Below are 24,195 nucleotides of genomic sequence, written 5' to 3' on the forward strand. Positions count from 1 at the left end.
TTTTCTATTTATGACTCAAATGGACACTTCTCATGAGAGGATAAAGCTGACATACCACACAGTTTATCAGTGGACAATGAGATCAAATAATATATACATTTATTGAAGAAATGTATCCAGTGGTGCAGGACTGTGTATTGACAGTGTCTAGAATATTACATTAGAAATAAATTATATTTTTTGTGGCCTTTTAAAGCTGGCCTTAAAGCTGCTTTAAAGGTGAAGTGTGTACCACTAGCTGAACCAAACAAAAATGTAACAATAATGACAAAAAAAAATAGTCCCCTTCTGTCTTCCATTGGCTGGCCAAAATGGTAGTCCCGCCCCCAAACTCACACCATTGGTTGAGACCAGTCAAGCTGCTCAAACAAAATGCAATTCCATTTGGTGCCACTAGTGGTGCAATGTTGTACACTCCACCTTTAAATTCCTTAATCTATAATAGTCAATCTTTTTTTACAGTAATTCAAATACAAAGATTTATACAATGTTGTTTTGATGATGTTATCAATGTAGTGAGAACTTCAAGATTAAACTTTTTATCACTACACAATAGTGTCAAAGCTCACTCTGTTTGCTAGGGTGGATTTTAGGTTAGCAAGTTAAAAATGCTTTTTACACACAGATAAGAACACCCTTACATGCCAGGCTACAAATATATTCCCACCAGAGAGTATGAGGAAGCTGGCACCAGCATTAGAAGATAACCAATGTGCTTTTCAGCCCTTGATGAAAAAATGCCTTCACTGTATTCCTACTGAGCAGCAGAAGGGTTTGCGAAAACTAGAAAAGAAAATAACAGTAACTAAAACACCACTTCCTCAAGGAAACATTCAAGGGATTCATAAACAACATCAGTAACTGTATAATACTTGCTCCAGCATTAATATTACTGTTTGTAAATTGTACATCAAGGTTACATTCTTTCAAGAATTCTTACCGAGTTACGTTCTTGTTAGTATCGTATTAGACTGTACCCTGGTTCTGCTACAGTTGAGTATAAAGGATCATCTGAAGGATGAAAGATACAACAAGAATTGGGAAATGAATAAACATGCAAAAGAGAACATATAAACACACTGCTATATATACATTAAACATTTTCATACTTTCTGGAGTTGGTGGTGGAGGTGCTGCTGCTCTCCTGAAATATAACACAGCAAGTCATTAGATAATATAAAAGTAAGAATTTACATAAGAAATAAAATGACTATGTCAGTTTGTGAGACCCATCTGTAAGGAGTGAGAGGTCACCTGAAAGTTGTTGGAAGTGAGGCAGCCGCTCTCTGATTATTGTAGAAGTTTTCATATGGAACAGGTGCTGAGGATAGATCAGTTTAATAAACATTACAGGTGTGGTTCAACCAAAAATAAAATGTAATCAAGCTCATATTTGAGTGGAACTCAAACAAAAAGCTTAGTAAGAATGTTCACACTGCTCTTTTCTTTACTGCGAACCATAAAGCTCTGTTAAGGACAAAAAAGCACAATAAAAGTAGACCGAACTTTTCAGAAGATAAATGATAGCTTGATGTGAGGAAAGTCATTTTTATAATATTAACTGAAAATCATCCCATCCACCTCAAATCTCATTTGCGCATGAGCATATTCCAATCAGGTTTGATTTCAATGTCTTGTAATCGAACACTGCATCAAATTAGATTATGTAAAATTGTAAATTAGATATTTAGTGAGTAAAGACTTTTATGGACAAAGTCGTATAGACCAATTTTATGGTCTTTGTATGATGCATTTTTGTCATAATAAGGATAAGTAAATGAACAGAATTTATTAGAGCTAAAAGTTTACATATCAAAATACACAGTAAAAGTGCGGTTACATTGGTGAAATGTCAGCTTAATTTTGCACAATAAAGATCCACTGTTTTTTCAATAGTGTTGTAACATATGAAGTGTAGTTCACAAGAAAGTCACTTTCAAACCAAGCAGCTTTCTTGTGGGTCAATGCGGCAAATTCGCTTGAATGCAATGCGAAATCTGTGTGGGGAAATCTTTGGCCCTCATGCAAAAAATATTTTTCCGTGGATTCCAATAGAATTGACTAGAAATGAACAACAACAATTGTGACCGCAATGTGCCTGTCGTTAAAAAAAAAAAAAAAAACTGTTGCTGAGAGTACCTGGTGGTTTGTCTCCGGTTCTTCTGAGGTTGATAAAATGCTCAATGTCTTCTTGAATGTTACATTGCTCCAGTGACTTCCTCACTTCCTCATAGAGCTGTGTAAGAGAAATGGACCTGGTAAGGCAAGTTCCATATTTGGGTCTTACCTGATGGCGCACAGCTCAGCTTACCTCGTCGCTGGTGACACACTGCTGGGAGAGATGGTTGAGATGGGTCCACACTACATTTCTCAGCATGTTGATCCTCTCCACTTCCTGTTTCTCAAAAAACTGCAACAACATGCACATGAGATAGTAGAAAGATCATATTATTATAAAACAACACCATAAAATGCATTTTTACCTAATTCACATTATACACCAGCCAGTAAGTCACAAATCACCAAAAATAACTTGTTAAAGCATATTTTAATTTAGGCATTTTGTGTCGTTTAATAGTTTTTAATTTTTGTTTGACCTTTAATGGCTGTATAGTGAAACATGAAATACCATGCAGGCTTCACATGACCTGACATGATCACATGTGATTTGTCATCGATCCGTTGTGAAAAGTAATCATCAGTGTTGGGGTGTGTGATGCAGGCCGGGGCGTAGCGCTCACCTCACATGCTTTGACATGCTCTTTCAGCCACTCCTCTCTCATCTTCCCCAGCACAGACACATTCTGACTGTATATCCTGTCTATTATGCAGTCAAACAAAGGACATAATTAGAAATGGAATAGAAGGGTTGTGTTGTGCTGTGTGTAGGGCAGGGCAATACAGCTAAATAAAGTCATATCGCAATATTTTTAGGCCTTTTGATGATATTCGAGTCATATCTTAATATTAATGCATCATATTTTTTTTAAATAAGCACAATGATATTTAATCATTCGCATTTATATACAGTAAAATAACAATACATAGTAATTAACAGGTATGTTTACCTACATATATTTCACTAAAACATTTTTTCTCTTAATGATTCTGGTTCCTTTTGATATTCTTTTCAATTGTTTTGTCAGAGGTGGCATAAATACAATTAAATAATTGGCCTTAAAGGATTAGTTCACTTTCAAATAAAAATTACCCCAAGCTTTACTCACCCTCAAGCCATCCTAGGTGTATATGACTTTCTTCTTTCTGACGAACACAATCGTAGAAATATTAATAAATATCCTGATCAGGGCTTAAAAACGAAAAAAATCGTTTCACTCTGAGCAGAATCGGTATTTTAACGTTTCTGTTCCAGCGTTCCTTCTGTATTATTAACGTTCCGAATCCAGTTTGTTTAGAAAAAAATAACGGTTAATAACATTATTTTTTACCTTTTTTTTTTTTTGCATGTAGCCTACTTAATAATAATAATAATAATAATAATAATACGTGCAGTATTTTATTTATTAAAAAACAAAGAGAGTATTTGCCGTCTTAGCCAATAGGCCTACAATTATCTTTTATAACAAGATTCTGTCCAAATGTAAACCTATTAAACGAAAGGAAAAACTATCAACTGTTTATAAAGTAGGCTATTTTTTAGGCCTAAATATTCCCTTCTATTGTATATGTGTTATGTAGGCCTATAGTTTTATTCTGTGCCGAAGTATACCCGGGGCTTTAGCCTGAGTCCGTCAGCGTGGGCATTTCACTTACTGTAGAGCTGAGCGCGGGCATTTCACACACTTTGGATGCGTCAGCGTCACATTTGCATAGGCTGTACTATTTGAATTCGTGATTGGTTGACTGCCAAATCAAAATATTAAATAGAACGAAAAAATAACATTATTAACCGGTTAATGGCCATTTCAAATTAGCGTTTCTGTACAGAACGATTAAATTTGATTTAGTTTCCGTTTCTGGTTACGTTCCGGTCAAAATTTCGTTTTCGTTCCTTGAACCGGTTCAGAGCCCTGATCCTGATGCATCCAAGCTTTATAATGGCAGTATGCGTAACCAAACGAGTATGAGCTGAAGAAACTGTCTCCATCCACATCAATCCATCATATACATATTCCACACGGCTTCAGAGGGTTAATGAAGGCCTTCTGAAGTGAAACAATGCATTTGTGTAAAAAAAATATTTAAATTTACACAAACGCATCGTTTCGCTTCAGAAGGCCTTCATTAACCCTCCGGAGCCGTGTGGAATATGTTTATGATGGATGGATGTGGATGGAAGCACTTTCTTCACCTCATACTTGTTTGGTTACGCATACTGCCATTATAAAGCTCGGATGCGTCAGGATATTTATTAATATTTCTATGATTGTGTTTGTCAGAATGAAGAAAGTCATATACACCTACGGCTTGAGGGTGAGTAAAGCTTGGGCTATTTTTCATTTAAAAGTGAACTAATCCTTTAACAATATACTAAATAACAATACTAAAACATACTGTATTTCGTTAATTCTTTTACTTTGACAAAATACTTCTGTCAAAACTCATAATGTGTATCTTTAACTACACATGGACATATGAACAACTAGTTAGTAACTACAGAAGCCTTAATAACAACATAACAGTAGGCTTTAAAGGTTAAGATGTATGTATTTGATTCACTAAAAAGAAGTGACCCATAAGAGTCATTCAATTGGGAAGTAGACTAAATTGATTGCGCAGTATGATGTTGATCACTAAAGAACTGACCCATAAGTCTCAATCATTCGGGAATCAGACTACACTGGCCTTGCTCTACGTTTCACGCTGTAGATTGAGTAGCAGTGCTCAAAACGGTCAATAATCAGCCGATTTATCCGTCTGGCCAATATATCGGCATATTATTCATTCAATATATCGGCATATTATTCTCTCATATATACACAATATTTGCTTAGTTTTACAACAGAATCATTAGAGAACTGAATATACTGCCCAGCCCTATTTACAGAATATTATTATTAGCAAGTATATTATTAATGCATCTTGTAACATTCTTACCGGCTTCCTCTGCTGTCTGCTTGGCTTGCTGTGTTTTGGCATACAGCTTGAAGTATGAGAGAGTGACATAAATTATACAACAGAATGTCTTTGTACAGTCATTCACATCTTACCAGCACAAATAACAAACTAAACTTAACTAAGCTAAAATGCTCTTCTCTTTTTAGCTGTTCTCTAAAAACAGTAGTTTCCTAGCATGCCTATTTTTACTCTCTGAACAGATGAAGACTGATGGTTGACTCGCTACAAATGTTTTACAGCCTTTCAACAGCACTTGTCCTCAGGGTATCACAAATACTTCCAACATTACTGCCAAATTTTACAAGGATTCACAGTACTGTACATGCTCCAGCAGTCATCTTTTCTCTCCATTTATAAAACAAAGTGTTCCAGGTAAACATGATATGCTATATGCATAAGCAGATATAAAACAATAAAACAGATGCAAGAAAGGAAGACGAATGAGAATTCATATGCAAATATCACAATGATGAAATCGGCAGCCGTTTCCTTCCACCTATTTTTATGCACCAGACCTGTCCCTAACCTTACCTGTATCCCACCTCAATAGTAGCAAAAGTGTTTGCAATACAATATGAACACAATTAATACATTGTACTTATTTTTTATGTAAGTACATAGTGGTTAAGGCCACCTAATATAAAGCAGGACCAATTGGTCTAACCAGTGGACCAATTTCATTGCACAGAATCTCAAATGTTGGTTTGGTCATTCAGTCCGTCATCAAAATGTTTTGGTATAATGACCTCCCAGAACTTGCGCCATTGCGTTCCCAAACACTCAGAACATAAGATAACAAGATAACAGTCATTTATGATGTAGCAACTTCCATTTACGATTGCAGCAACTTCCATTTTTATTACAGATATTTTGCAGCAATTTCCCAGGAAGTGACCATTTTGTTCTCTTGAACACAAGGGATGGAAACACTGCTTTGTTGGCAAATGTTTTATCCAATAAATTCACACCTTTGGATGGAAACATAGCTAGTGTCAACTATGTTTTGACTGTACCACGCTGCTCTAGAATCATCTCAAACTGGCTGGAATGTGTGTGTTAAAATCCTTTAATGCAGTGGTAGTTCCAGCTAGGTTTAATCACTGTACGAAATGTAATGTTCTGGATACAATGTAGCAAATAATCAAGTGAAGTCACCTTTGTTTTATCTACAGAAAATACTCACTATTTCTTTTCCTGTTCTCTCTCTCGCCCCCACAAACTCACACACACAGATCACACAGATCTTGTCAGCGCTGTCCTGTGAGTTTATCAGTTTCCCTACTAAGTAAACAAGTAGTGAGGTGTTACAGTATTGGTTTGTTTTAAACATACAGCTTCTCTATTAGTAGACGCTGTTGAACACTTCTGCGCACAAACTCACACACACTTAGTCTCTCTCACACATAATAACCGCTCAAGTCTTCTGAAATGATAAGAAGGCTTCATTCATTCAAAATAGCAATGATTCTTGGGCTTTTTTTATAAATATGATGCATAAGAAAGTAGTTCTAGTTTTAAACCTAAAAAAAAATCATGGTGTAATAGAGTGCAACAGTTAGGTTGCGGAAGTAAAAACTCCATTCATTCTCTCCACAGAGAAATTGATTTTTAACAATAACTTATAAACCTTTAAAGATAACCTTACTATGAGCAACAAGGTTGTTTATTGATGGTGTTTTGCATCTGTTAAATTATTTCAACGTAATTTTAAAATAATCATGTTTAACAGTGGAATTTGTGGTGAAAAACTACATTACCTATGATGCTGTACAGAAAATGACACCAATCAAAAAGTCAAAACAAGCAAAATGTGTCAAAAGATCTTGTTAGTTCCACCCACTCCGTGAAGCACTGTGAATGATGCAATCCAGTCAATCTCTCTATGCTCTCAAAATACTTAAAATATTTGAATATATATGCATATTTTGCATAGAGGTGCAGTAAGAAATTTCTGAGAAATGCTGTTGAAAGTGGATCGGACCGAGCACCAAAACACACTTGTAGCCAATCAGCAGTAAGGGGCATCTCCACTCATTTAGGGGGGGGGAGGTGCCTGTGTTGCATAGCATGTTCGTGAGCTATAAAGATAGGGGTGTGATCCTATTGGGTAGGGGCGTGTTTGTTTTGGTGAGTTCAAATATTAACAGTGTTTCTCAGAAATCGCTTACTGCGCCTTTAAAATACATTAAATACATCAATGCAGTGATGTCCTGCTAACACTGTAAAAAGTGCAAGTAAAAGCAAAATGCATGAAGCCAGGAAAAGAACATATGTACTACAGCAAAGAAAATGGGAATGAAAGCAAGATTCTAGCAGAGGTCATTCAGGATAAGTTAAAAACACAGATGCACTGTCACAGTTCTACTTGCGTACCTTTTCTTGTTGCTTGGAGCTGCTAGTGGTGGCGTTTCTGTTCATGTTCTGCTCTGCTTCCTCTTTATCTCGACACTTTTGATCATAGGTCTTCTTTGCCTTAAAAATACCCATTGACATTTAAAAACTGTGTGTAACTATAATCTATATTCTATATAAACTGTAATAGTCCAGTCAAAATTATCTATTAATTTTTACTCTATATAGAAACACAATACTACACTACCAGCTAAAAGTAGAAACATTTCACTGAACACATATTTCTCATGATCTCAAAAACATTGTGATTTAGGCAGAAAATATAAAAGACACAAACGTAGACATTGATTAATAATGCCTATGTATTAATCTCCTTCTAATATTTTAATCCTTTATTTGGTATGGTATTACTGAAATTACCATTTGTGCAATTTCATTATTTTGATGACTTTACTATTATTCTAGATATGGAAAGTTATTTTTTTTAAATGTATCTTATGTACACAAATACATTTATTTATTTCTACAAAAGGGTCATGTGCAAGATCAGATGTGGTACTATAACGTTCGTTATGTTCTCAACTAAGAAATACTGATGCATCACAGGAAACCTTGATGCTAATAAAAGTAAAGGAAACCCACCTGAAATATCACAAACCAGAATTCATGTCAAAAGTGTTTTAAGTTTGAACACAAATCTTTCGTTTTAATGAACAATGCCATTCAGCACAGATCACTTCCCATTTTGTATGGCGAAAATCAGGTGCACTTATTCACTTCCCTCCTGCCACTGCTTCAGGAAATATACTTCTCATAATGGACATAAGGTACCATATAAAAGTGGGCGCTTAACCACCTATTATAGCAACAGCCCTGATGGACGGCAGTATACAGACAGTACATAGTTCCTGAGTATGCTTTGCTCTCTGAGGTATGCTTACCTCAGCTGTTTTCTTATATTGAGCGGCCTTCTGCTTATGAAGAGCGTCCATCTGCTGTTCTATCTGAAAAAAAAACAAAACAAAAAAAACAGCTTTTTAATTTAATTTCTTCATTTATCATTATGTACTGTAGAAAACAAAGTGTCATGGTGTCATTTTTTTTCCTTTGTTAAAATACTTTCTCCTATCCACCTTATTTTCCAATGCAGAAGTAAGGTGTTTTCTGTGAATGCGCGAGACTTTCAATTTATTAGCAGCTATAGGGAAATAACAAGAAGAATATCAAAGTGCCGTAAACTGTATTCAACAATCTCTTCTCTTCCATGTCAGTGTCCTACGCAGTTGACGAAGTGAACGCAATGCAGCGCTTCTGTGTTTACGTCAGAACGCCGGCTCAGTATTGGCCGATGCTGTACACGTGAGCAGCACGACACATGCATGTGATGCTGACGCAGGAGCCGGCCAATAATGAGACGCCATTCTAACGTAGAACCTGGAAGCGCTGGACTGTGTCTACAATGTAAACAGCGTAGGAGAATGACAGGGAAGAGAAGAAATTGTTGAATAAAGTCGTTATTTTTGTTCTGTTTTTGCGTACAAAAAATATTCTCGTCACTTCATAAAATTAAGGTTGAACCACTGTAGTCACGTGGACTATTTTAAGGATGTCTTTAGTACTTTTCTGGGCCTTGACAGTGGTAATTAAATTGCTGTGTCTATGGAGGAGTCATATACCTCTCGGATTTCATCAAAAATATCTTAATTTGTGTTTAACTCCACGTTCTGTGGAGTACCGCCTCTTTTGGGGCGATTTCACTCTGACCGAGAATCTCCTAGAGTGATCACATAGACTTCCATTCAAAGAACTTTTTTTTTTTTTCGAACTGCACGCACTGCAATGCAATCTCTCTGGGTTCCGGGAGGGCTAGCACTAACGTGCTTTCGTCATCATACAGTACGTAACCTTAACTTGTGCAGCGATTGGTGGAAACAAACATACCTCTATTAATAATTTTTAAGCTAAAGTGACATCCAATAATTTCATCAGTGCATAACTTACATTTCACAGACATATTCTCCATCTGTAAATGTTAGAAAGTCGAGAAAATATTTCCATTTTGCTGTTAGTAGTGAAAGCACAAACTTCCGTGAACAAGCGCCGCCACGCGCACGCGCGCCAAATAGACGGAGCGCAATTGAATATGAGCGAATGTGAATATGAAATATGAATATTGTTTTTGTCGGGCAACATAAATGTGTCATATGTAGAATTTCAAACCTACAACTAAGTGTATTTTTATGATAGCAGTAACTGTAAAGTGACTGTTGTAGGGTAATCAAAATAACCTAATAATTAGTCTGTGCTTTTGTTTTTATTTATTTTCATTTTCGGTTGTGTATTTAACTTCTGCTTTAAATTACATTTTGTTTTTAGATTGTAATGTTACAATGTTAGAATGTAGGCCTAATGTGATTTGACCCCTTTTTTGCACATAATAGCCTACACAGTTACATTCTAGTGTTTGTTTTCAAAGCCTTCAATATGAACATTGTTTGTAGGAAAATATTGGGCAGGATGTGAAATAATATTTTTTTAATTAAATATACAGTTTTTTTTTTTTTTAGTTCAAATAGAAAAATGTAAAAATACTGAGATTATACATCGCCATTCAGCCCAAAAATAGAGATGATTTTTGGCCATATGGCATGCTTTAAATGCTGAATTTTCCATGTTTAAATCCTGAATTTTCCTGAAGTTTCCAAGCAGTAATTATACATTATTATATCACTTGTTAAATGGTTATTTAACAATTAGCCTATTCATTCCTGCATTTCTAATTCTTTTTTTTTTGTGTGTGTGTGCCCCCCCAAAAAGATTTAGCACCAGCTGCCACTGGAACAAAAGTCTTACAGGTTTGGAACGACATGAGGGTGAGTAATTAATGACAGAATTTGAATTTTTGGGTGAACCCTTTAAGACAATACATTAAAATAATATGGCAAGAAATACCAGTTTGCAATATCAAGCAGCATAACGAGCTGTTTTGTACAGCCAAATTAACTGGAAGTGAATGACACCAGAAGCCAGACACATTAAATTTACAAATGGCCGTGCACACTCTTGAAAAATAAGGTAGATATTAAAAGGAATAATCCACCTATTTTCCCAGGGCTATCTGTTTGTTAGACCAGTGGCAGAGGGAAGAGGTTTTTGTTTTGTTTTGTTGTTTTTTGTTTTTTTTCGCAAAAACTTCCAAATATATTGACCTTATGTAGCCCAGCCCCTTTTCAGCGCTGCGCTCATTGTGTTCTGTCTTCCGGTTTGTATTTCCACAGTATGAAAGTAAGATCTTAAGGATTTATGAATGAACCGCTCATTCTAAAATCTTCTCATTATCCTGACTTTTGTTATGACATCCGCTTCAAATATTAAAATGCTCATGATAACTTTCGTTAACTCTACAATTAGCAAATCGCTAATTACTCTTCGACAGCGGTGCCATAGAAATATACAGAGTTACTGCAAAAACGGAAGTTCAAAAACAAAATTCTGAAGATGGCTGCTCGCTTGTTTCTCTGGCGCATAAGGTCTATAGAGGGCTGCAGGGATGATGTATTTTTGTAGGCCAAGACCCGGAACAGAATTAGCATTTTAGCATTTGGGTTTTTTGAATGTTTTTTTGGTTAAATGCCTGAAATAAGGTCTGTGGTGAACACAAGCTCAAGATATTTTCATGTTTTATTCTATGACATAAAATACATCAGTAATACCCTCTTGTGATTTTTTTAAAGCTTTTACTTTTCTTGAAGAAGGCGGTTGCTAATGCTAACAAGTGGCTAAAAGGGACTACAGAGGTTCTCGGTGCATTAAACATCATCCGCCGAACAGGTAAACTCATCTACTCACTAATCCGCTTTCACAGCCTCATTGTGGTTATAATCACGCTCTTACAAACTATTATAACTTGAACTTGAAAATGTTTTTAAACAAACACTGAAAGAGTTGTCAGAAGCTTATTTATGGGGGTGCGGATGTCATGCAACCGTGGTGAAGTTCGTTTATAGCCTATGTATATTTTTTTACTTCAGCTGAATGTATTTACGCTTCAAAATTCATAAAAGTTGTTTTTGTAAAGATTATCAAGATGAACAAAACGTGTAAGAATCATAAGCTTTTGTTGGTCACAGAGCTTATTTTCATGCAATAATCCAATGGAAAAATCCTATTGGGTTTTTATCGAGGGAATCGGGTTGATGCTAAATTCCGGGTTGGCCTATGAAAATAGGTCATCACTGCAGCACTCTATTATTGCTAATATTTCATTTTAGTGTAGTAGCAGACTTTTTGTTGGAGGTGACATATATTCTTCCCTGTCTGCAGCTTTTGTTGTCACAGCTCAGGATAGTCGAAATAGTGACGTGTTTGGGACTGTGCGTGTTCGTGTTGTGCCATCAGCCATCATTTCCTTGCAACTTCAGAGCAACTGGTCGCATTTACACCTGGGTAAAAAACCCAACTGTCCCAAGAACTCCACACTCATGAGCAAATATGGCAGATTTCAAATCTTCCAAGAGGTACTACACCAGCTGAGCAACTACCATCGGGATGAATGGGAACGCTAACGGATAACTTTCCCCAAAATCTTTCCATTTAGTGATGCTGGTAATGAAGAAATGGCACACTTCACTTTTAAAGGATTGGTTCACTTCAGATTAAAAATTTCCTGATAATTTACTCACCCCCATGTCATCCAAGATGTTTATTTCTTTCTTTCTTCAGTCGAAAAGAAATTAAGGTTTTTGAGGAAAACATTCCAGGATTTTTCTCCATATAGTGGACTTACCAACGGGTTGAAGGTCCAATTTGCAGTTTCAGTGCAGCTTCAAAGGGTTCTACATGATTCCACCCAATGAATAAGTGTCTTATCTAGCGAAATGATTGGTCATTTTCTAAAAAAAAAAAAAAAAATGTATATACTTTTTCACCACAAATCTTCTTCTTGCACTAGCATCAACGACTTCACGCATGATGAAGTCAAGTTGGAAAGGTCAAGCGTGATGTAGGCGGAAGTACAGAAAAACTCATTTTCTCCTCCAACTTCAAATTCGTCCGACACCATTGTTTTACCTTTTTTTGTAAAGGCCATTTGACTTAGTCTTTGCACGTTCACTGTGACACTGGATCAGTACTTCCCGCCTACATCACGTGTGACTTTTCCAACGTGACAAAATGTGTGAAGTCGTGGACGCTAGTGCAAGATGAGCATTTTTGGTTAAAAAGTGTAGAAATTTTTATTTGTTTTAGAAAATGGCCGATCGTTTCGCTAGATAAGACCCTTATTCCTCATCTGGGATTGTGTAGAGCCATTTGAAGCTGCACTGAAACTGAAATTTGGACCTTCAAACCATTGGTAACCGTTGAAGTCCACTTATATGGAGAAAAATCCTGGAATGTTGTCCTCAAAAACCTTAATTTCTTTTCGAGTAAATTATGAGGAAATTTTAATTCTGAACTAATCATTTAATAAGTAAATTACAAAGTATGAAATGGTGTTTTGTACATCTTACCTTTTTCCGGGCCTCTTTCTGTTTCTCTCTGAAGTCTTCTAATTTTTTGGCTTCCTCTCTCATGGTTTGGGCCAAATGCAGATGAGACAAACTCACATTCTCTGTTTCTAAACATGCATTTTAAAGATAAAGGAGGGTAACAGAACAATAAACTGCAATCATTACATTTTCAGACAGTATTTACTTACGTAATTTGAAAACGTCAAGTGATCGCTTCAGGGTGCTAAAAACAGACAAAATGTTGATGAGTAACCAACGTCCATTTTGTGCAATAAAACTTGTAAAATTGCTGACATCAGTCACTGGTAAAGAACAGTTAAACTCTTTTTTTTATCACCTCATAGTAAGAGGAAAGGCACTAACCACAAACCAACTATATACATGTGACCAACATAGAGACTGTTTAGGTTTGAAATTATCTAATACAGCACATCAACAAGGCACTGTTCAAATGTTATCTTTTTAAAGGCCATCACTATCTTCTAACCAGAACAACACAATAACATGTCAAATCACTGTCTTATAAAGTAAATTTAAAAACATTTCTGGCTAAACAAATAAAGGAATTTAACAGCTAAAACAAGACCACAACCTAAAAAGTGTAAATGGTGATTGCAGAAGCAGTTGCTAGGGCCTTTCTATACTATTGCTATATTGTTACAATGTGGTTGCTTGATTACTGTTTACCAGCTCAGCTCAGAAGTGCCCACCTACATGTCTCTGACATGACTCAAGTTCCTCCTTTTATAGCCTGATTGCTTAGAATATTAATAGCACACCTCTCAACAAAAAAACCCTCATGATTTGACGTCTGTAGCATAAGTGCTCCATTTAATGCTTAAGAGTTAGGGGTTTACTGCTAATGAATAATGCACCTTTACGATTCTTTCAAACAATTTACAAGTAATAACTGCTATTAGACATTGGTACTTACTTCATTTCACTGTGTCCACACACTTTCTTAGACAAACCCAGCAGTTCCTTGGCATATTTCTCTTCTATTGCAGCTCTGAAAAGTATGTTTTTATATTTTAGATAAATGTTTTGTATGCAAGAAGAAATACAAATATTTCTAATTATTTTTAATCAGTCAATTTGTTTGCCTGAAATGTATGTTAATATAATCAAATGTTCTACTAATTGCATGAAACAGTATGTTATACCAATAAGAAGGATTGGTTACACTTTATTTTAAGGTGTCCTTGTTACAGTGTAATTATACAATTGAGTAATTATAATTAATTACATGTACTTACTATATAATTAGGGTTAGGGTTAAAGGTTTTGTTTAGGGTTAGTTGCATGTAACTATGCATAATTAACTTTTAATACTATAGTAACTACATGTAAAAGGGACACTGTAATATAAAGTGTTACCGAAGGATTTTATGTTTCATACTTTCCATATTGAGGAAACATTTCCACACACCGTTTATATATTCTCCATCCTTGTTTAACTTGCAGATAACTATAAGTAAATCATTCATAGTTTTTTGTGAGATTTGCATAACTCTGTGGCACTATCAAGACATAATCAGTCTGACTAGGCTAGTAAGATTGTAAAAAATTGGATTACAAAGAAACTATACTCTGCGCATTGACATTTATTTTAGAGGCGTTATTTTTGGTTCATTTTGATTTCATGTCGACTTTGAACTCCAGTATTTGTTGCTGTAACTCCGACTTAACAGAGCATGGGAACATACAACTGTAAATCATTTTCACATGAACAACAGGAAATCTCGCAACAATGCTCGTCATGAGGCAGCAACATTCCGTTACATTCATGCGAATGCACTTAGTAGGATTTACATAATATATTTATACATGTGAGACCCTCAAGAGTTTGAGGTAAAAGTGTCAAACTAGGTCGTGACTGTCTGTGGCATCTCACCTGGCTTTCATGAAGTCCTCGATTTCCTTGCACGTCCTCTTACCGTCATTCAAGTGCTGGATGATGTTATCATATCCAGCTGTGCTGGTGATATCAGTGTTCTGCACCCACAATTGAAGAATAATATAGAACAAAATATACAAAACACATTCAAGTAACTTCACAAAGGTCAGGCAGTTTTTTCGTAAATTGAAAGCGCAAGCCAGGAATCCACACAGTGCCACATATAACACTAATTCCGCACTTCAGCCTTCCGAAACATGGTGGTTTGGACTGTTGACTATCATTAACCACGAGAGTCCATCACAGTCTCTGTAATTTATAAGTCTGAGGGGCAGACATAGCATCATACCTAAATCCACAGTCAACATGAAATATCTCCCAAAATAAAAGCTAAGAAAACAAAAGAAAATTGCACTTTAGTGCCTGCTTTGCCAAATAAGGTCTCCAAGTTCCCAGGCTGGCATGGCCAATAAAGAACATGCAGACATAATTCAGTATTTTTATTCGCAATGTATTATTTTAGAAGAAAATATCTATTTTAGCTGTTAGATGGACTACTAGACTACTCAGTTTGCGCTGACCATACTTCCCTTAAAGGGAAAAAACGCTGTTTCGATATGTGACAAGAGTAGCTTAAAATAAAGCGTGTTTAAAAACGAAAACCACATCAGATTAAACTGATTATCAGTTAGTATTGTACAATTAAACAGTGTCTTCAATATATGTTTCACTAAATACTGACTCAATGCCCCCGGAAAAAAAAACTTACCCAAAAACTATCCTTGAAATGTAGTTCTCTCATTGCGTCGGCTGCTGTTTGCTCACCCAGAAACTGACTCTTAAGTTCCGTATATCAGGATGTAATAATGCAGTGACTGATTTCACAGCGCAGTAATACTCTGGTGTACATCGAGAGTATAAAACACTCGCCTCAGGGTCCTAAACGCGCATCTTTCACGCCTGTCCAGAGAGCGAAAGTTGCGGTGGAACAGCAAACGGACCCACAACTTTTCGTGGACTTTTTTCACCACCTAGTGGCCGAACTGTGGAGTTGCTGTTCATATCGCTCATTGCGCTTGAGGTGTACTGAAAACAAATTTGCTACAACTGAATACAGCATTTGCTTAAAAAAAAACCCTCTAGTTTAGGAATGAATGTGTTAAATACTTAAGATGTTGACTTGCGATGATATAACAGGTTTCTTAAATATTTTCAGTGCAGAAAATATTTGTTGAATCGATGCATGGTGGATCTCATTCCTGCGAGTCTGTTGAGTTATTAGATTTACTTGCTACGATGAGTATTACTTACGAGATTTACTATAAATACTAACAGAATTTATAATTAATTACATAATTAATAACATGGCATACTTATATGATACATGTTAACACTACCTTAAACTAAAGCAATTAAAGGGTTATTCACCCAAAAATGAAAATAATGTCATTTATTACTCACCCTCATGTCGTTCTACAGCCGTAAGACCTTCGTTCATCTTCCGAACACAAATTAAGATATTGTTGATGAAATCCGATGGCTCAGTGAGGCCTCTGAGAGCAAAGCCATTGAAACTCTCAAGGTCCATAAATGTACTAAAAACATATTTGAACAGTTCATGTGAGTTCAATGGTTCTATCTTAATATTATAAAGCGAAAAAAAAAAAACTTTTTGTGCGCCAAAAAAGACTTTCAACAATATCTATATGGGCCGATTTCAAAACACTGCTTCAGAGCTTTTACGAATCAAATCAGTGAATCGGAGCGCCAAAGTCACGTGATTTCAGCAGTTTAGCCGTTTGATAGGAGATCCGAATCACTGATTCGAAACAAAAAAAATTCCTAAAGCTCAGAAGCTTCATAAAGCAGTGTTTTGAAATCGGCCCATATAGATATTGTTGAAAACTTACGGGTCTTACGGATGTAGAACGACATGAAGGTGAGTAATAAATGACATTATTTTCATTTTTGGGTGAACGAACCCTTTAACACTTCATTTCTTTTGGAATGTTATGGTATTTATTTACACCTAATTGACCCAAATGACCAGTAGTTGGCTGCAGTGATCCACACATCCTGCTCAAAAGGCTTAGATGTATTTAAATAAAGTTACACTTAAATAATCTAATCTAATATTCTATAGTTATAGTTAATATTCTTATAGTTATATAAAAATAATCTAATGGACATAGCTGTCCCAAACAATACAACCTATACATATATGACAGTAAACAATAACTCAAAACAAAATCTTTGAAGTGTGAATTTTCCATCTTTATTGAAAATGAAGGGCACAAACTCACACCCTATATCTCTAGCAAAACCCCTTTAAAACCCCAACCATGAAACTCTCAAATAAAAAAAGAAAAATACAATGAACAACTACTTCAATAAAACCTAATCTAAAATATACATACAAAGTGTGCTGGTCACCACATTTTCCTTGTGAAGCATGCCGCTCTATAAAAGGCAAAAATGTAGTAACTACGCAATTTAGTTACACTTTATTTTAAGGTGTCCTTGTTACAGTGTAATTGTACTACTTTTAAATCCTAAGTAATATTAATTAACAATCTGTACTTACTTTAGGGTTAGGATTAGGAATAGGGTTTGGTTTAGGGTTAGTTGCATGTAATTAGGGCTGCCCCCAACTAAAGATTTTTCTATTCGCCTAGTAGTCGTTCATTTAAGCAATTAGTCGACTAATCGCACGTTTAAGCCATGAATTATAATAACCAGCTTTTAATTGCCTATATATATATATATATATATATAAAACATAGCCTAATCAGCGCTCAAGCACAAAGCTTTCCACAGTGCACCGGCAAATGTAATGATTATGAGTGTGTCATGAAAAAAACAGAAGGCGACTGTCTAAACATGTTAATAATTAATTGTTTTCTGTGTTTCCGGCTGCACGGCGATGCTAACTTGTCATCTCCACAGTAGTGGACACACCTATATGCATGTTTCATACAGATTACATAATCTGAGAATAGTTATTTTCCATTTGAATTGGTTTGTTTAAAAGTAGACATTTCAAGCTTTCTATAGATACATTTCTCGTGTCTGTGTAGCAAGTATACGCTGGAAATAAGTGGACCCTTTACAGTTTTCATTACTCTTATCTGTATGACTACAATGACAGAGTATTTTAAAATGCAAAAGTGATCGCACTCCATGTGATGCGATAAGCGTGCTCTCCACAGAAACACATGGATATGCACCTACTTTAATAATAGCGTACATTTATCTAGGACTAGGCTAACAGAGCGAGAGGACTTGTTGCTACTACTTGCATGTTTCAAGTGATAAGCCATATTTGAGGTCGATGATTGATGAATGATATGCGAATGTTTGGATTTCCTGCCGTTAACAATCTGTCCCTTCACCACTTCCTGTGGAGATTTTTTTTTTCTGCGACTAACCAACTAAGAAAATTTTGCTCGAACAAGCCTCTTCTAATCGACTAATGGTTAATCGACTATTGGGGGCAGCTCTACATGTAATTATGCATAATTTACTGATATTACTACAGTATATGTAACGTGTAACAAGGAGGACACTGTTAAATAAAGTGTGACTGAAATCAGGTCTCTTTGACCTGTCCATTTACTGATTCAGAGGTGTAGAAACTGTGTTTGGGCTTTGGAGGGCAGCAGAAGAAGAACTGTAGAGTGAGAATCTGTTTAAAAAAGCATCCAGATTGCCAGTGAACTGCAGGCAGGACTTATATTCTCTTCACGGCATCGTCAATCTCACTTATCTGCTCCTTCAGTTGGTTCCACTGCTCTGGGTTCAGTGAAATACCTGTAAAAGCACATCAAACAGAACTCAGGACATAAACAACTCAGCTCACTTACACACAAAAAATGCATCTAAATTAGAGATTCACAATATATGTTTTTAGCATCGATATTGCGATGTGCGCATCCACGATAGTCACATCGCAGGATGTGCTGTCAAGTATAAGGATCGTATGATCTGTACGGACCAGGCCCCACAGTTTAAAACGCACATGATTCTCAGATTAATTGCGAAGTTTAACCATCCTAGAGTGCGTTTTAGGTCCTGTCAGTTTACACGTTCAAGCAATATTAACCTTCGAGCGCAATAAGGTGCACACAGAGCAGCACGCGAACACCGAATTATGCTCTCTTCTGCGTCTATTTGTGCTTCAACGAATACATACCCAAAATTATGTCAAAATGTCGCTTATAGTTCACGTGAACATAAATAATTGGGAAAGAAAACAGATACTTATTTTGGATCCGTGCATTCGGTCTTAAAGTGACAGCAGCCTATTATTCCTGCTGCTGTATGTACGTGTCCTTAATGTTAATCAAACAACAAAATACAAACAGAAAGTCACTTTTGTAGCTTTATCAAAGATTAATATTTCATTTACAGTGTTATTTTACATTTGATTATTCAATTTCCATACCTGAATACTGTTAGACTTACCTGAAAAACAAAGCACTGTTTATTTCATTTGTATCTTTGTTCTATTGTAATTATCTGTTTGTAATTTGTTTATTGTTTTCTATGTAGATTCACTCCTCTACAAAATCACCTCAATCATTCTACAATGATTAATTCTTTCCAAATAGAGCCATTCAAGTCAGAGTGAAATTGTCTCAATATTGAAATATATACTGCAGAAAAACAATGTCAGTTTTTTTCCAATATCATACAGCCCTAATCTGAATACATAGTGTTTTGTTTTCTGAGCATTAGAAGTTGGCAAGTTTGATTAATCCCAAATTAACTATTTGTTTGCCTTACCACTCAATTGTAATTAGATACAATGCTTTAGTAAATAAATGTATGAAAATGTTTATTACAATGTATTGTTATATTGGTGCATATGAAAATTATTAAAAAATTATTCCTGCCAGACGTGATGTAACGCAATGCAATAAATAATCAGAGTTTTTGTCCTAACCAGCCACGACGGCGATAAGCGACAAAGGGTTTTCAGTTTCAGAAATGGTTTCCAACCATTACTTCTGCGACATAACAGCTGGAACACCATATGACAATGATAATCTCAGGTGCTGTTTATGTGCTTTATTTAATGTTAAAATAATTTAATGCGAGTTTGAATATTTATAGCCATGCTGAAAATAACAACTGATAATTCACCTCAGATCATGAAAGTAAATTAAAGGAAACAAGAACATTTAAACTGTGAACTCAACGTGAACAAACAAGTGTATTCTATGACAAAGATTGTTTCAGTATGTGTTTTTAATAATGTTAAAATGGTGTAATATTTATGAATTTGATTATGTACTTGCCAGCGCAGGGCACGCAGAGATACTCCGTCCACATGCTCTTCTGAATGGCTGGAATGTTTTTTATTCATTTTGTCATTTTTTATTCATTTTATCTTGTAGTTGCGTCACATCTGGTTATCACATCGCGTCTGGTTAGGACATGTTGTTAAATAATGTGTCATCTAATGAAGAGTTGAGTGCCAGAGATCTTTATCGACGCATCCAAATTTAGATGTCGATACCTTTTATTTGACAGACAATCACCTGGTTGCACAACATACATCTTAAGTATGTAAAATATTAACTCAGTGAACCAAACAAACACATAGGTATAAATCTAGATGCATTCAGAAGCCAAGACCATAAACAGAAAAAGCACTCGATTCCCTAAAGAAAGAATGAACATCTGTTTGGCCTGTTAGTGAGATTTGGTGAACACAAAATTTAATTTGACTGCACTTTATTTTTCCAGTTTCATTTTTAGTTAAAATAAGTTTGAAATCAAACACCCTTTCACCGTGTAATCTGCACTGTGCACTGAAAGTTATAGCACCATCTAGCATCCAAGTTGTAAGCTTTCACATTTCTAGTATCTTTCTAGGGCTGCGTGATTTGGGGAAAAAATATAATTGTGAATTTTCTGGTTAAAATTGCGATTTAAAATGCAATTTTTAAAACAAACAAACAAAAAAATATATAAAGAAAACAAGGTTTGTTGTGCTTATTTGTAGGACTGCACAATTTGGGCAAAAATGTTTTTATATATCAATATGCCTATGACTAATAATTATCATAATTATGATTATTACAAAATAAGAAATTTTACTATAAAATTTCACTATAAAATACAAAACAGTGTATTTAAGAATAAATATAATACAATAACAATTATCATATTTTACAGAAACCTTTAATTTTACAGAAAACTGCTGGATGACATGTTAACATGCACGGGGCCTATAACTATAAATCATTAGAAAGATCTAAAGTTTTATTATAAAAAATATAATAAGAATCTTTGGCAGTAATTTCTTATTTTTTTGTCAGAAAACCATCCAGTAGAGAGAAAAAAAAAATAAAAAAAAATGTACACTGCTCCACAAAAAAAAAACTGATGCATGTGCATGTTTACTTCAAATTTCTTTAGAGAGAAGTATTATTTTTTTCCTATTTTTACCCAAAATAGGGTATTGTGGGCATTATTTAATACACACATGTAATAAGTTTCATTCATACTGGAAGCCGGAGGGTGCCCTTTTGCAGAAAAACCACAAGTGAGACTCAAAGGCCCTGCCCCAAATGGCACTTCATGTGCACTTTTTAGTCTTGTGGACTTATAATGGCCGCTGTGTGCGCATGTCCGTTAGGTCCACGAGGCCGTAGGGTGTCCCATTCGTCCTTTCTGCTTTCAGAAGGGTGCTCGCACGCGCCCCCTTTGCAGCCACTATGCGCCCTTGATGCACACTTCTGCTGAGACCAAAAGCCTGCGAGCTACAGAGTACTTCTACCCGGCAATCAAAGCAGCATTACGTCATTTAAGTGCAGACTCAGAGGAAGACCATGAGGGTTTCTAAGGTCACATTTAAATCCATGAAGAATAGACACCTACCTTTCCTGCCTGGTTTCATTTCACCTTCCTGGTCCATCCAGTATTCCCGGATATCAATCAGCACTTTCCCCTTGAAATCCCGGACACTCACATACCTCATCTTTCCTATCTTAAAAAAAAAAACACAACAACATACAAACATCAAAAAAACAATATAACATACAATATATACAGTGTGGTAATGCTGTATCAAGTAAAGCTAAACATTTATGTCATCATATCTCTGTTAGATCATTCACCTGGAACATATTATCATTTTTACTGCTGCTGCTGCTGCTTTTGGAGGCAGATGACACTTTTGAAGTTTCTCCACTTTTTTGTTTCTTTGATGGCTTTTCTGGTGTTGTCTGCTTCTTTCTCTTGGCCTGAAATACAGAATTTTACATTGTATTGAAAACAATAACAGGAACTTTGGATTTCACATGCAGATGGTACTTCTAATCATGGCCTTACCCAAGGAGGTACCTGAGGTCCGGATGCCAAACATGAATTTCAGCATGACACTTCAGTGTGTTAACAGTCAATGTAACAGATGTAAGTAGCTAAATATTTCATATTTGACAAATGTGTTACAATAGAAATGTTAATATTCAGGGATGCAAACAGCTCAATTTGAGCTGTTTTCAGCGTATCAGGCATACAAGTTAGAACGAATGTGTGAATATTGTGAATTTGAAAGTGTAATGTGATAGTTGAAAGTGTAATATTGAGTTATTCGTTTCCATACCTTCGTATCAACTTCACTGTCAGAGTCACTGTCTGAGGAAGAAGACAACACTTCCTTTGACTTAGGCATTCTGAAAAGAACAACAATTTCAATGAAAAACCAAACCACAGTTGTGATAAGCATATATTGCACTAATACATTCAGTGCTATGTTACTTCAAATTAAATTCGTAATAAAAATATTCATAATCTACGTGCAGGTAAGTAAAAACTTCATCATGTTTGCATCCTAGTGCTTTGCAATGATGCTCTAAGTCTTTGCAATGCTAAGTAAAAACATCTATTTATTATCCGGAGAAGCAATGCTTGCATTTTCGTTTGTTGTGTTTTGCAGGTATTAAATAAGAGGAAGTGAAAATGATCAAGGGCTTCAGTCGTTCACAACTATTATAAGAAACAACAAGGCCGAACATATGAACGCGCAGCAAAATGGCCATTTCCAACAGTTTCCTTTCAATGAAATAATCTGCTATTGCAACATGTCAGCTGATATTATAGTCGTGCTCCAATATTATAATCAGGTGCACGTATCAAATGACTTACCTGATGTTGTAAGATAAATGTAGAGTAAACTGAGTTGAAACACAGGCACATTCAATGCGCGCGATCGTCCGTTTCTTCGAAACCAGTGCTGCTGAGCGCGCGCTTACAGGCTGTACCAGGAAGCGCCCTTGAAGAAGTGGATTATGGGAAGTGTAGTTTTGCCTATCCATTACCAGTGCTAAGTTAAAAGAACAATTTACCCAAAACTTTCATTATCATTCTTTTCACAATCATTAGTATTATTATTTTTCCTCCATGAAACATTCAAACAGAATAGACTTCTCTGATAGGACTCTTCCAGCACCATGATTTAGGCCTATTTGAACAATATTATGACATTAAACACAATGTGGCATTATGTTCATGTTGTTCACAGTACTTAACCTTACCTCAAAGGAATGTCTATTTTATACAAATTTACTCAAAATGTGTTTCTGGCTCAAAATTACTCAAAGGTTAGTGCAAACCCTCAGCAGCATAAAGGTTAGTGCAAATGACACCAACTAGTGTTGCTACTTACCAAACATCAAATGAAACTAAATGAATAGGCTGTGAGTAATAAGCAACAAAATCAAAGAAACAGAAGCAAAGATCAAAACAGTACACAACAATGTCATGTGATCATTTTGATATTTATACTTGTCTTATGTTTAAAAAGAGCAGAACAGCATGCAGCCTAAACAAACCTACAATAATAACACAGCAGCGTTATGATGTTTGACTGACAGAGATCAGAGATAACTGAAGTTATCTCTGAGAAGTGAAGAAGTGAATCAAACTGACGTTCTCCTTGTTCCATGTGATTGACTGTTTGCTGCACGTGTCACACTTTCAGGTGCACGCGCTTTGCAAACTCTGGATTAAACCTGAGTTGACAGAGAAAGTTTATACCGAGCGTTGTGCAACAGTTGAACCTGATCTAAACCAGGTTGGATTTATCTGGATTTGTCAACTCCAAACCTACTCTGAAACTCAGAGTTTGTTCAACTTGCTTCATGCAACAGCCCACAGAAGCATTTCAGAAGCGAAGCGGCTGGATTCGCGAGACCACGAGATTTGCCTGTCTGACACTTTTTTCCCTTGATTTTTTCATGTTTTTAATGGCTAAATGGTTATATTTTGTCCGGTTTAATTGTGTTTATTGCTATGCCATACTTTATTTTGCTGTAGCCTACAGACGAAGAGAATACGAATCTGACG

General features: G+C 35.7%; 2 protein-coding genes and 1 long non-coding RNA gene across 3 annotated transcripts; 1 reads left to right on the plus strand and 2 right to left on the minus strand.

The window, feature by feature from the left end:
- Positions 1–82: 82 nt before the first annotated feature.
- Positions 83–15,870, minus strand: pstpip2 (proline-serine-threonine phosphatase interacting protein 2). Its single transcript, XM_051910489.1, has 15 exons — positions 15,608–15,870; positions 14,836–14,936; positions 13,876–13,950; positions 13,130–13,164; positions 12,942–13,048; positions 8,373–8,435; positions 7,453–7,551; positions 5,059–5,104; positions 2,742–2,821; positions 2,312–2,410; positions 2,140–2,236; positions 1,255–1,321; positions 1,110–1,144; positions 941–1,011; positions 83–783 (listed from the first exon to the last, which is right to left on the minus strand). Exons 1-14 carry the CDS (start codon positions 15,638–15,640, stop codon positions 956–958), a joined length of 993 nt encoding a protein of 330 aa, XP_051766449.1. The 5' UTR covers positions 15,641–15,870; the 3' UTR covers positions 83–783; positions 941–955.
- LOC127521300 (uncharacterized) lies at positions 8,447–22,973 on the plus strand. The gene is made up of 3 exons (XR_007932323.1): positions 8,447–11,262; positions 22,155–22,260; positions 22,787–22,973. It is a non-coding gene; the product is annotated as an uncharacterized LOC127521300 (long non-coding RNA).
- sub1a (SUB1 regulator of transcription a) lies at positions 17,091–23,147 on the minus strand. The gene is made up of 5 exons (XM_051910493.1): positions 22,996–23,147; positions 22,454–22,523; positions 21,966–22,091; positions 21,727–21,835; positions 17,091–18,648 (listed from the first exon to the last, which is right to left on the minus strand). Exons 2-5 carry the CDS (start codon positions 22,520–22,522, stop codon positions 18,569–18,571), a joined length of 384 nt encoding a protein of 127 aa, XP_051766453.1. The 5' UTR covers position 22,523; positions 22,996–23,147; the 3' UTR covers positions 17,091–18,568.
- Between the last annotated feature and the right edge of the window lie 1,048 nt (positions 23,148–24,195).

The sequence above is a fragment of the Ctenopharyngodon idella genome, chromosome 10, assembly GCF_019924925.1.
Source record: "Ctenopharyngodon idella isolate HZGC_01 chromosome 10, HZGC01, whole genome shotgun sequence".
In the NCBI taxonomy this organism is placed as follows: Eukaryota; Metazoa; Chordata; class Actinopteri; order Cypriniformes; family Xenocyprididae; genus Ctenopharyngodon; species Ctenopharyngodon idella.